A 14,359-nucleotide genomic window follows, 5' to 3' on the forward strand; every position below is an offset into this window, starting at 1 on the left:
CTTGAATCTCCACCTAGTTCCCAGTTATATTTTCAAATTCCACAAAATAAATTAAAATTAGGTTACATATGACAACTCTTATTAAAACAATATCATAAACTCACTAACTGATGTGTCTAGATGTGGCAGCAAAGTCAGGGGGCAACTTGGAGGTATTTAAAAACCCACTCCATGTTTCTGTCAGTTCCTATTCTCCTCAAACCATTACAAATAAACATATAACTTAATAAAAACAGTGGCTTTGGTATGATATTTAGCTTAAGACAAAGTCAGTAGTCCTCTTTTCCCTAATATATAGTCACACCTATATCTGTCCTATTAGAAATGTTTACATGTCTTCTCCTGGCTTTGAATGGATCTTAGAGGCCATTTATTCTGCCATTTCTTTTTTTATTCATGAAGAAACTGAAGGGTAGAAATGGAGGAATTTGCCTAAAGCAAATGGAAAGCAAAGCCACCACTAGAAGCCCTGTACTAATTTGTGTCCCATTACAAAAATTCTCTGTCCGTCATACTTTTGTCTTCTATTGCATAACTTTTCTCAGTCTATTCTGTTATTAATTTCTCTACCTTTCAGTCACCTCCCCTAGAGGTCACTCTTGAAGCCAAAGATCTTGCCGTATTTATCTTTCTGTTAAACTACAATAACAAAAAAGCAGACCCGTCATAGATTTTAACTTAACTGAGCATTCTTAAATAAAATGAATATATTTCCAATGGAGAAGCTATCAGAAGTGCTTATAAATACAAACTATTCCTTTTAAAATCTACCCTAATACTCATTACTATTTCACTTTGAATGAGCTAATTGTTATGTTTTAAAATTATAGAAGGACACTTACTTGGATATCTCTCCAACCATTCTGTAAGAATTATGCAAAGCCAAACAGGGAATGAAATGTCTTTCTAACCTCTATATACATATATTAAAATGATATAGTTCATTGCATTGAATACTTCATTTATTTAGCAAAAAGTCAATTCATACTGTGGACCTAGAAGAGTATGATTTACCCCAATACAGATACCTTAAACATAAACATTCAAGTCTAGAATGTCCTTTGGAGTATCTTTTGGCTGTCCTCAGCAATCAGATTGATTGTCACTGCTGACTGAAGGAATGTGCCTGAAAGATCTCTCTCTTTCTCTCTCTCTCTTCTTTTCTTCTTTCTTTCCATCCTTTCTTCCCTCCTTCCAATGGATTGGGGACTTTGCAAATCCCCAGTTTCTTTCTTTCTTTATTATGTGTCACATATGCACACACAGATACAGTTCTTAGGTTTTTTATTTCTTTTCTTGGTCTTTTTTTACTCTAATTCATAGCTAGCTGTATCAGAGTTGTTCTGTGTATTGATTTATTAATACCTGTAAAATATCCAGCATAGTGCCTGGCAAATAGGAGATAATCTCCTTAAGTTATCTCATAGTATGTACTCCTATTTTACTTTGTTCTGAGATCCAGTAATTACATTTAGAAATGTAGTCTTTGTGTCACAGAAAAACATAGCATATTTTGAAACGATATCAGACTATTTCTAAGCCAAAGACATAAATTCCCCGAGGCTTTTAAAGTACTCAGCAGTTCTCTTCCTATGTTAAGAGTTTCCTGCCAGCTTTCTCATATGCCTGTAACAATTTGCGTTTCTTAAATATGAACATTTATGATAAATATATTTCTTAATTTTTCTGCTTTGCTTTTATTCCAAATTTTAAAACCGTATTGTTTTCCAATGTAATTACACATTCAGTCAACCACATCTTTCTTTAAATTGATGATTATCAGTTGGCCTAAAAAGTTGAGTGTCGGGCTTCCCTGGTGGCGCAGTGGTTGAGAATCCGCCTGCCGATGCAGGGGACACGGGTTTGTGCCCCGGTCCGGGAAGATCCCACATGCCGCGGAGCGGCTGGGCCCGTGAGCCATGGCCGCTGAGCCTGCGCGTCCGGAGCCTGTGCTTCGCAACGGGAGAGGCCACAACAGTGAGAGGCCCGCATATCACAAAAAAAAAAAAGAAAAAAAAAAAAGTTGAGTGTCATTAGAACTATTTGGCAATAAGCACTAGGTAAATAAATTCATATTACAAATTACAGACTTAAGGTACTGCTTTGGAAAAACGAGTTTATGACTTTTGACAGTCTCACCATGACATTCTCATCTTAGACACAGTAGAAAGTAGTTTTATGTGATTAACCTCACGATGAGCTATGGATACCACGTACATTCGATTATATTTCATTTTTATTTGCCTCTATTATAACCTAACTTTGATGATAATGATGGTACTGATTATGAACTGACAAAAATTTAGAACTCAAAATGACTGAAAGTCTTCGGTTGGAAGCTTCAAACGTTTCTTCCTGGGAAAGTTAGATTTCTTGTATTTTATATTCCTTTCTATTTTTGCTTTTCCCATTAAAGTGATCGATTTTTCCCTAGAAAGAAATGTGCAGCTTCTAGGAACACAGTCTTTTCTTCATAATGGGCAGCAGGAAATACCATGTTATTTCTAGCAAAAGAACAGTAGAGGTGACTTGATGATTTTGTTTAATACTGCTTGAAAAATTGACATACTGCGTGCCATGTAAGTGCTAGAGAAAAAGAGGACTCCACTGTAACTGCTATTGAAAATTTCAGAGGCAGGCATCCCAGAATAATAGGCTGTGTGTGCTTTGTTTTTCAGTGAGCCCGACAAATCTGTCTCAATTTAACCTTCCTGGGCCCAGCATGATGCGCTCAAACAGCATCCCAGCCCAAGACTCGTCCTTCGATCTCTACGACGACTCCCAGCTTTGCGGGAGTGCCACATCTCTGGAGGAGAGGCCACGGGCCATCAGCCATTCAGGCTCATTCAGGGACAGCATGGAGGAAGGTAGGCATCGGGGGAAATAAAGATGAAGCTACTTTAGTTAACTCAGACATGAAAACTATCACATCACTCACATCACAAGGATTCCCTCAACAAAGTAAATAAGTATAACTCTCACTTGGGAGCCCTGAAGCTTGAAGAAATTTTAGTCTGCATTACCTTCTGTTTCTTCCTGTATTTGGAAATACGCCAGAAATTGTTTAGATTAATACTTGGCTATAGAGCAGTTCAGAGTAAGTCTGGTGTTCTCATACAGAAACCTGTGTAATTTTAGAGATTATTTACCCTGGTGTGCCAAATATCCAAGTGACTGTTGTGTTTGACGCCTGAGTTTAAAAACCATAAAAGATACATAAACCAGAAAAAATTCTCTTATGAAACAACCATATGCTGCCGACTTTTGTTCTCAGAAACTCCCTCTGGTGTTAGTTTTTATTATCATATTATTTTAGAATTCATATTGTACCTGCTTTTTGCTTTATAAGTTACATTTCCTTATCCATTCCATTAAGATTCTCACCTGACCTAATAAATGTCTTTGTAGTTGTAAAGTTCTACATGAATACTTTATAACAAAATCTCTTTGAAAAACTCAGGAGGCTTAATTGATTTTGAAATGTATGTAATTTTCTAAACTGTATAACCTCAAATGCCAAACTTGATGATAATATTTGAGAGATTTTCTTCTTTGATTTAATGAATGATTTTTAAGTACCCACAAAGGAAAATTGTGGCACACATACTATAAAGCATATCAGCTAAGGATAAGATAAAGGTAAACACAGAAGTTCAAATAGATTAGAATAAAATCAGACGTGTAATCAGCCCTACTATCCTAGTCCTTAGTAAGTCTGTATAAAAAAAGGGACTCTAGATCTTGAAGCATACCAAAGGTTTAAACCTCTGGTCATCCATTAATCTGTGGTATGAATATGAGCTAGTTTTATAACTTTATTAGTCCTGATTTCTGTATGTGTAATTTCTAAGGATGAAAACGGAGTCAAGAAGAGTTATGTTCCCTTCTCTTTCCCCTTCCTACCTTCCTATTTAAAGTATCTTCTGACTATAATTGACGTAGCTGTGAAAATTGACTCCTCGTCTTCAGGTCACCTCTGTACATTTATTTAACACGCTGGTACTAAATCAGTTGACCATAGTTGCCACTGCCTTTTGGGATATTAACCAAACCACTGAATTCACCATGACAGGTAGTGAATTCTACCCTGAGGGTCTGTTTATTGCTTCAAGTGTAGACAAAACGTAATTAATCTGAAATGTAAAGTCATCGCTTTTCTGAAATGGTTCTATCACTCTCTTCACAGACAGGCCTCTTATAATACTGGAAAAATGATTTGCTAAGCATACCGATGGCTTTCTAGAATGCCTCATTGACAGAGCAAATGCTCTTTATATGCTGGGAAATTCTGGCCTTCCATGTATGAGAATTAAATAATCTGAACTGTTGAAAGCCAGCCCCAGTGGGCGAGATGGCTTTTTGATGTCTATACATTGAATACTGAATTATTATAATTCTTAAATTATGCTCTAAAATCAAGGAATTGTTGGACAGGAGATGTAAGGGACTTTATTGATTCCCTGCCCGGTGCTCGTGGTGAAAGATGAGGAGACTGAGCCACAAACTTGAAGGTTATAGACCTAAGCAGCAGAAAAAGACTAAAAATGGGATCTCCTATTCATTGTCCACCTTCCTACTAGTACACCATGCTAACAGTCTGAGTTCAACCAGTGTTATTAGAAGTTGAAAGAATGTGCTTTTGTTTAAAGACGACTAGCATTTTTCACATCTCAGAGTGATTTGCTCAAGCTAGGACTCTGGGAGTCGTCCTTTATTCCGCTTTGACCCACATCAGTTTTAAAGAGGTTCTTCCCCACATCAGTTTTAAAGAGGTTCTTCCTGGTGTCTCTCAAATTCTTTGCTTTATTTTCATCCCAACTCCAGACCAGGTCGTGAGCACCCCCAGGTGCTTTTGTAGTACCCAGAACATTGCTCTTAAGAGTATTTATATGACCCTGTTGTGATTATCTTTTTAGTTACATATCTTTCTACTTCTTTTTGAGCTCCTAGGATTGTGACATTCAATTTTACAGTCCCAGCATCTAGCAAGGGCCTGTCACCTTGTGTGCATTTGACTAATGTTTATTTAATGGATGAGTAAGCAGAAATAACCTTATATTATCCCACAATGGAAAAAGGAAGAACTTTTCCACAAATACAATTAAGCACAATTTTATCCACCTTTTGGGCTTAATATTGTACATTGGACTTGCAGAAATATAAATCGTTCTGTTAATTGTTTAAGATTGGTATTTTGATGCACCTACCTAAAAGACAGTATGCAATTTCCATCCTTAATTTCAATGAGACACCACTTTGAAATGAGAAGTACTTTCTGTTACTAAAATTATGAAGGAAACCATACTTCTCCATTAGAATGGGTATAATCAGCTCATCACAGATAATGTTGGAAGAGCTTATTTCCCTGAAAGTTTATGGAGAAAAAAATTGAAAATGGATCTTTGTTGTATAAAAATGAAATTAAATAAAGTACATAAAGTTTTTTTAAAGTTTAAACTTTCATGGCAACTTTAGGTGTCCATGATTTTCTGATTATTTATTATGTGGGAGTTTACTCTAGTTTTCAATACGTGCAAAGCGTGCTAGAAGGGCTTGCACTTGTCAGTTCTTCTCTGTAACGTGGTGGAGGAGGTACTTTAGGGACCTATCCATGGCTCAACATTTCGATCTCTAAAAAATGACAGCAGACTTGTTCTCAGATTCTTATGTTATTTTTATTTCCTTAACCACCTATTCTTCACTTTTCAGTAAAGGTCTGGTGGTTCTGAGCAGAATTCATTACTTCACGTCTTGTTCTTTTTTGCTTTCTTCAGTTCATGGCTCTTCATTATCACTGGTCTCCAGCACTTCTTCTCTTTACTCTACGGTAAGTGTTGACTGTTAAGAAAACGCTTTTGCCTTTGCCAAGCACACAAATGGTTAAATAGGTTGGCATTTACACAGAAGCCGCTCAGTTAAATAAGGGTGTACTCTAAGCTCCTGCATACTGATAAGGTGGCGGGTGCTCTCCCAGCCCTTCTATGGCTCATTTGTATGTGCTTCCACTTGACTTTTATGTACTCATTGTAATCAATGAGTGGATAGAAAACTGAATCTCATAAAACCCGATGCACTATGACTCGGAATCCCTGAAACCATGTATGCTGATCCACCATAATCTTATAATACTGACCAGTTTTCCTTGTTCAGTTCCCTGAGCCGTGACTGGTAATTGTTCTATAGTATTTTCTCCATTTTCTTTTTGAAGTTCATTTTTTGAGAAGATCATACCAAAGGGTAAAAACCTAAAAGGCTTGGTGATTTTTTTAAACTGTATCTTCTGAAAGAGTGTGATTTAAAAAACCTCATTTCTTGAGAGAGAAATGCCAATGTATCAACATATTTTCCCAGTGTGTGAAATTATATTTTGTTTTTGCCAAGATGAGTTTTCTGTCCACTTATTAATATTTCATCATTTTCAAAAAAAATAGTATACAGGCAGTTACGTTTAGCAAAAAGGTTCCTTCATCCTAGGTTAGAGCAGGGTATATTTTAGTTTATGAATCTCACTGAGTCTTGAGCACTGTGAATAATTCCTAATCCTGTATCGAAAGGTTCATGAAAAGTTCAAAGCCTCAGCTGTCACTGAATAATTAAGCATTAAGGGCAATACTAATTTTGTCATTCCTTTTCATCAAGTTCAAATGTTTTGGCCCTCTTTTTATATTTATTGCTTTAAAGTGTTACTCAAGATGAGACTGTCATTGGCAGAGGCATTATTTTTCTTATCATTTCTCCTTTTAATGATTAATATTGCCAATCGATTCTATGAATAATGAAATCACTGTTAGCGTTTAGATAAATCTGCTGTTCTAAGCAAACGGATAAAGAAGTGAGAAATGTAAAAAAGTATTGGAAAAAACACAAAGAAATATGTCCTGTTCCTCATATTGGGCCAGTGCTTGATGGGAGATATATTCTGACTTAAACCCTTGCAATTGGACTCTCTATATAACATTAAAAGATGCAGCATATTATAGTCATATTTTAAATATATGAAAAACAATATTTGGATAAGAAACTACCTTCATGAAGCCTGAGAAAAACTCAAGAAGAAAAAGGGCATGGGGGCTTCCCTGGTGGCTCAGTGGTTGAGAATCCGCCTGCAGATGAAGGGGACACGGGTTCATGCCCCGGTCCGGGAAGATCCCACATGCTGCGGAGCGGCTGGGCCCGTGAGCCATGGCCGCTGAGCCTGCGTGTCCGGAGCCTGTGCTCCGCAATGGGAGAGGCCACAACAGTGAGAGGCCCGCGCACCGCAAAAAAAAAAAAAAGAAAAAGGGCATGGGTTGAGGAAAAACAGATGGCTGATTAGTATACAAGAGTCTAATAGACCTTTCTGTGATAATAAAATTATTCTATACCTGTACTAGATTATACAGTAACCACTAGTCACATGTGGCTATTGAGTATTTGAATTGTGTGTGGTATGACAAAGGAAGTGCATCTTTTAAGTAATTTGAATTTATATAGACACGTGCCTTGTGGCTGCTATACCAGATATTACAGGTTTACAGGGAACAAAGGAGGTACATTTTAAAAATTATAGATTTATGGGAGCAGATGTCAAAATAATAAGGATAAATTAGAAAGTATAAATGAGAAGTATTAAGAGTGCAATATGAAATAGGCACAGAGATGAAATTAAAGAGACTATATACACATATTTATGTGATGAAATAGACCCTCATGTTAAGTGTGAAAAGAATGGATTAGGTGATCAAATCACATGAGAAGGTGATATTATTAGGAAATTAAGAAATTTAAATAGCTATTGGAAATGATGGAAATGATATACTTGAACTGACAACCTGTAGTAAGACAATTGAAATAAATGCACATGTGGAGGAGTAATAAGGAGAAAAATCGCAGGTGATAGAGGAGTCATTTCTGTCTCCAGTCCCGCATTATCATGCACTGATAGTTAATTGGCAATGAAAAGATATCTGTGAAAGTGCTTTTCAAACTATGAAGTGAAAAATCAATTTATCATTTTTTTTCATGCCTCCTTAAGGACTCAGGATAAAGGATCAGTTGATTTACATTTTTGCCTGACTCTATCAGGAATTATTGTGTGACATCAGGCAAGTTGCTAAATTTCTTTGGACTGTACCTGCAACGTAAAGTTGGCAGACAGAAGCCAGATCTATCCCATCTGTCCCAAGGGATTTCTGCAATAGTTAGAGAAGATAAGGTTCATTATATACCATAAATTACAAAAAATTATAAACTGCATGGGAGCACCATTTATATCATAGTCTTTGTGATTTGCACCTTTTGAAGTTATGCCATGTGCAAGTAACACAGCTGTGCATGATATCCCTTCATAAAATAATTAGGGAATTTGCTGACGGTCCAGTGGTTAGGACTACGCACTTCCACCGCTAGGGGCCTGGGTTCAATCCCTGGTTGGGGAACTAAGGTCCCGCAAGCCACGTGGTGTGGAAAAAAAAAAAAAATTAAGGTGTTTAGGGAAAAAAGATTCTTTTTTTTTTCTTTAAAGGACTGTTAGACACTATTTGCTATTATGAGGCAATATTACTGCTCTTCCTAACCATGAATATAAATAGTCTTTAATACCATCATGTATGCAACTTATAGAATTATATGTTTTGATTAAAAATATTAAACTAACAAAGATGACTTGTTGCAAAGAACATTTACCTGTCAAATTACCAATATAATAAATCCAATTGAAAGGATTGTTTCTTCACATATAACTCTTGAAGTCTCTACCAATTATAATTTGGTAAAATTTTCCAAAATACCTTGTTATAAAGCTGAGTAAATCATCTTACAGAATTTTTGAGCAGAAAGATCCAGGGAGATTACACACTGGTTGGAAATCACAGACCCAATATGACCTGCCAAGCTGTTACCTTTGGCAAACTTTGAGTTGGGTGTTTGTTTTTAAATCTAAGCCAACACTGAAAAAATATGAAGTTTTACCTAAAAATTCAAATTTCTCAGTTCTTTTAAAAGTAATCGGAATATCTAGTGACACGGAGATGAAATTCCTCCAGGTTTACAGCATCACCCCTTTTAGATGTTGGCATGTGATCTCAGGCAAGACCCAGCCTCCACCAATTCTCTTCCTGACACTGAAGCTGAGTTTGCACTGTTAGTTATTATTGTGCTGTTGCATTTCTTGGCAGGAAAGAAATACTCCTCAGTATCCATATCTCTATGAAAAGTGGGGAAAACAGATAACCTAGGAAGGCTGTGTGATTTTTGTTTAATATCCAGGGCTCTTTTTATTCTTTGTATGTCTAGTCCTGTTAAACATTTAAAATTTTGATCCTTGCAATAGATGTTTTCTGAGTGGCTGTATATTAAAAATTGTATTGAACACATTTTGTACTTGGAATCTAATTTATATTGATTTAATAAGAGTGAGGGCTATGTTAGTTCATTGGGGAGCCCTTCAGCATATTTCCTAACACATAGCTAATACTAAAGTAAACATTTGATTAGTAAATTTGAAAGGATGAATGAATGGCCAATAATGTCATCAATCCATGCCTAACCCACTGAAAGAAATATTAATATTCTGGCTCATTGCTTCAACTTTATGGTAACACCTACCCAGTATTGCTAACCACAGGATATGAAAGAAGGCAAAGATTAAAGAAAAAGTTAGCTCTGAAAAGTCAGCAAAGAGAAAGTCATTCTGTACAGTATATATAGAATTAATATGTGATGGTTATGCATATAACTAGTGTGTGTAACTTATTCAGGGCTTTTTTAATGGAAAAATGTGATGACTGTCTTTCTTGACTATTTTTTTTAATAGCATACAATGCTCTTTTCAATATGCAAGTTACTTATTGAGTATCAGTTCTGTATAATCCTAGCAAGCCTAGAAGCAGGATTCGGACAGAATAAACTGGCAGTAAATATGCAAAATACCAGGGAAACCAAATAGTCAGAGTTAATCATGCCATATGCCTCAAGGCAAACAACCTCCAGCTTTTTTTTTTTTTTTTTTTTTTTTTTTTTTTTTTTTTTTTTCGGTATGCGGGCCTCTCACTGCCGTGGCCTCTCCCATTGCGGAGCACAGGCTCCGGACGCGCAGGCCCAGCGGCCATGGCTCACGGGCCCAGCCGCTCCACGGCATGTGGGACCCTCCCGGACCAGGGCACGAACCCGTGTCTCCTGCATCGGCAGGCGGACTCTCAACCACTGCGCCACCAGGGAAGCCCAACCTCCAGCTTTTGATCCATGAAATTTTTATCTTAAAATTCCTTCATTCTGTCTGATTCAAAAATCAAACTTTATATGAAACATTGAAATTATTATAACTTAAAAATATTGAATCTTCACTTTAAAAACTTGAGATATAAAACATTAAAGCTTTACATCAGAATTTGTTTTTAAAACAGTTTTCTGGGTTTCCCTGGTGGCGCAGTGGTTGAGAGTCTGCTTGCCGATGCAGGGGACACACGGGTTCATGCCCCGGTCCGGGGAGATCCCACATGCCGCCCGCCAAGCGGCTGGGCCCGTGAGCCATGGCCGCTGAGCCTGCGCGTCCGGAGCCTGTGCTCCACAACGGGAGGGGCCGCAACAGTGAGAGGCCCTCGTACAGCAAAAAAAAAAAAAAAAAAAAAAAAGAAAAAGAAAAAAAAAACAGTTTTCTTATAAAGGCTATTAGGATTCTACTATTTAACCACTCTTCATTTAACCACTATATTAATAACTATACATATTTTTAAGAATAAAGAAAATATAGGATAGAAAAAAATCCAGTGTAAAAGATATGTTTATGCATAAAAAATATCCTGAGGGTTATTTTACATTGTTTTAGTTTACGTTTTCTGGAGGAAAAGAAGAGATAAAAAATGGTTTAGGTACGTCTGCATCAATTAATCAGGAAATGTCTCAAAAGGAGAGATAGGAGATAGGAGATTGTTTGTCAGCTTTGGATCTGTTCAAGGCAATGAACAGACGTGTAATGTTCAGACTTGTAATGTTCAGCAATATTATGCATTATCCAGCTTTTTCCAGAATGAGGGAGCTTCCCAAATACAATGGCGCACATAATTCATCTTCTGGCATTTTGCAGCCCAACGTGAAGAAGAAAACCAGAGCTAGGAGTTTTCTAGAACAGCTGAGGCCAAACCACCCCTCGAGGTCCTACAGCAGTGTCATTTCCATTATCTGTGGAGCCGATGTTTGTCAACCACTTTTATCACCGCCTTACCACTGGGGGTTTTAATGTTTTGCTGACTTGGAGCCCAATAAACTTATTTAATGATCATTAAGAAAAGCAAGTAAAATAGAAACTAATCAGCAGATTTTCTGTGGTTGTCAGTACAGGTCAATATTTTTCCTCTAGTCTTATTTGGCATTCTTTATGATCTATATATCACAGAATAAAATTCCGACTCCTAGGTCTTGGCTAAAAATCTGTGTAACTTCATAGAATATAAATTCCCTAAAATCTGTATGAAAAAAGGATCTACTCTATTATTTTTTTCTGCACTCATCTTTTTAAAAGTATAATTTTATAACTTTTCTTTTTGTTGTTTATGGTCTGGATCTTAGGGTAACACCATTTTTTAATTCTATCCTTTGCTTTCAAGACATAGTATATATCCATAAATCAAATAACTGATATTTTTAAAATACCATTAGGTTTATGTAACGAAATATTCATTTGCTGTCCTACAGGTTCCTGTTTTTACTGTTTTAATTTAATAATATCATATATTTTACCATGTTCTTATGTTAGACCAAAATAACATTCTAAATACACAGTATAATTATTTTATTCTTTTATACGTGTAGAATGAATTGACACTAATTATTTATAGTTAAATTCTTTTTCCTTTTTTTCTTTTACAGGCTGAAGAAAAGGCTCATTCAGAGGTAAAAACCTTGTAGCATTTTTACATTTGACTTTTCGTTTACATTTATGATGAAATGAGTGTTTCGACCACTGGAGGGCTCTGTGATACAACCCATAACTCTCCAACACTGCTAATAGAAGTGACCCAGCTAGTGATAAACGGTCTTGGATATTTCCTCTTAAAAGAAAATGAAACGAAGTTTTTAGAAGCAAACTCTTCTCACGTTCTAGCTTGGAGTCTTAACTCAACATCTAATAAGTTGTCTCTAGTAGTAAGCACTTACAAATCTTTGATGGATGAATGAATCAATGTGTGGTCTATTATATTTATAGTCTCTTCCCCCACTGCCTGTTAGACTAAGTGCATAGGATTAAGGCAAGTATTGAATTTGAGGCACTAGACCGCCACAACACAATTTACCAGTATCCCAGCCCATCTATTATTTGGTGCCAGGACTTTGCTGCTTCTAATCACTTGATGTCTAGTGTAGTATATTGTTCTAATCACGCACATTTCACAAATATTTCATCTCAATCACATACAAATCAGATTTCAGCCTGGAGAGAACATTATTTTTCTTTCCCTTTGTATAAGAGTTGTCCTGGCCAAGGAGAGCAGGAAGACTTTAATTAGGCCTTTATTCAAGGTGTGCTCATGACTATTTGATTGGTTTTACCATGAGCAAAGAAAAATGCATTGGTAACAGCCTCTGCAAAGGAACTCTTCCCTTTGAAGTTTTATTTTATTAGCCTTTTAAAGTAAAATTTGTGCTGTATTTTTAAAAAATTGAAAAAGTGTAAATTATATCAATTTTATCTTTATAATTGCTAGACCAAAGAGTAAATACGGTTTTGAAAAACCTAAAGTATTTACATCTCACGGACATGGCAAAATTCTACCATCAACCACAATACGTATAGCTACTAAGGCATAGAACTACCACATCTGTTTGCCGTTTTAGTAGTTATCCACCTCTCCTTTAATTATTTATGCCCCAGAGTAGGTCATGGTTCTTTTTAAATGATTTATATTACTTTAAGATTTCCTAGATTCTATTTTAAAGGAAATCTGATCATGTAATAGAGACTATTAATTTGAGAAAGCCTCTTTGAATTTGTATTGTTTTAAGAATAAAATAGATGTTATCTGCTTTCTGGAACCATTTGAGGTCATCATCATTTGAATGCAGCTCAAATGCTCTTTGGGTCTGGGTGTATCTCTTTTTTTAAAGGACAGGAGTCAAATGGAATCACATTTACTAAAATTATGTAAATGTCCCCTGTCTCTAATTCCAGTATAAAGTTTAGTTCTTTTTTAGTGTCTTTTCAGTATTTACCACCATTTCTTCTCCATAAAAATCTAATGGGTAGGAAAAAAAAAAAAAGACAGTTAATGAACTGTATCAAGAATGCTCTTTCAAACTAAGGTAGTGTTTTGAAAGTCTAACTACAACAATAGAAGACTTGTTTTTGAAGAAATGAGAATCATCAGAGTAGAATGTTTGGCACCTATGTAACTAAAATCCCTTGAGACCAGAAGTATACTTGTAGACTTAGTCTCAGTTGCTTATAAATATCTTAACCTTACTAATCACTGTTTATATTTCATGGAAACGTGAAACCTGCAGATTAAACCATGGGAAGTGCTTAAATTAAAATTTTAAATATGATATATACTCTCATCTTTTTCTGGTTCACTTTTATTTGAGTGTGGACCTAACCAAACAGGAAAACATTTTAGCATATTTATGTTGGTGGTTTATCTAGACATTTGCACAGTATTACTGATTTTTTCCCTTTCTTGAAACTGTGGATAATCTATAACAGTATTTCTGCCCAGAGCTCATAGTAACTCACTGAATAAAGGGCATTATAACAAAGACCTGGGAAGGCTTCTCTGAGTGTTAGGAATTAAAACTCCAGCCAATAAAATTATTTTCAAATATGGAATCATTAAATGTTGAATTGGAGTGACTGCAGAAGTGAATTTCAGTGACTGCAGGATATTCTACAACTTCTGAGAAGTCGCCAAAGTACAGGAAATAAAAATAAACGTACAAAAAAAATGGATAGAAAAATCAAAAGACCCATATGGCGAGCTGCGTCTGACCAGCAGAATAACAGTCGCCACACGCTAGATTCTTCTCGTATCACACTTTATTGGAGTACAGCTTGGTTAGAGAAAGATGGAAGGAAGACCCCGCAGCCTTAACGGCAGCTGCCTATATAAGATTCGGGGTACTGTGCAAGTCTCTGACTGGTTCATATCGAAGGCATAATTACACGTCGCCTTCGGACTGGTTACTGCTCTAAAACCTTGTTAGCATATCTCAACGCATGCGCACTGGCTACAGGATGGATGACTCAGCTTTTTCTATCCTGCTTTGCGGCAACGCTTTGCCGCGCCCCACAGACCCAGAAAATATATATATGTATATTTAGTGGGGGTAGGATGAGCTAATTATAGTATTGGCTTTATTGGATTGAATTCTTAGTTATAAGTTAAAATCT

At 36.2% G+C, this 14,359-nt stretch overlaps 1 protein-coding gene across 4 annotated transcripts in view; it reads left to right on the forward strand.

The window, feature by feature from the left end:
* Positions 1–14,359, forward strand: part of NAV3 (neuron navigator 3) — an 832,636-nt gene that overhangs the window by 753,999 nt on the left and 64,278 nt on the right. For all 4 annotated transcript variants that reach the window (XM_067009787.1, XM_067009786.1, XM_067009785.1 and 1 more), the window contains 3 exons: positions 2,679–2,867; positions 5,775–5,827; positions 11,845–11,868. In XM_067009787.1, coding sequence (XP_066865888.1) covers positions 2,679–2,867; positions 5,775–5,827; positions 11,845–11,868 — 266 coding nt within the window. The remainder of the gene's footprint in view (positions 1–2,678; positions 2,868–5,774; positions 5,828–11,844; positions 11,869–14,359) is intronic.

This window comes from Kogia breviceps, chromosome 12 (assembly GCF_026419965.1).
Source record: "Kogia breviceps isolate mKogBre1 chromosome 12, mKogBre1 haplotype 1, whole genome shotgun sequence".
NCBI classification, from domain to species: Eukaryota; Metazoa; Chordata; class Mammalia; order Artiodactyla; family Physeteridae; genus Kogia; species Kogia breviceps.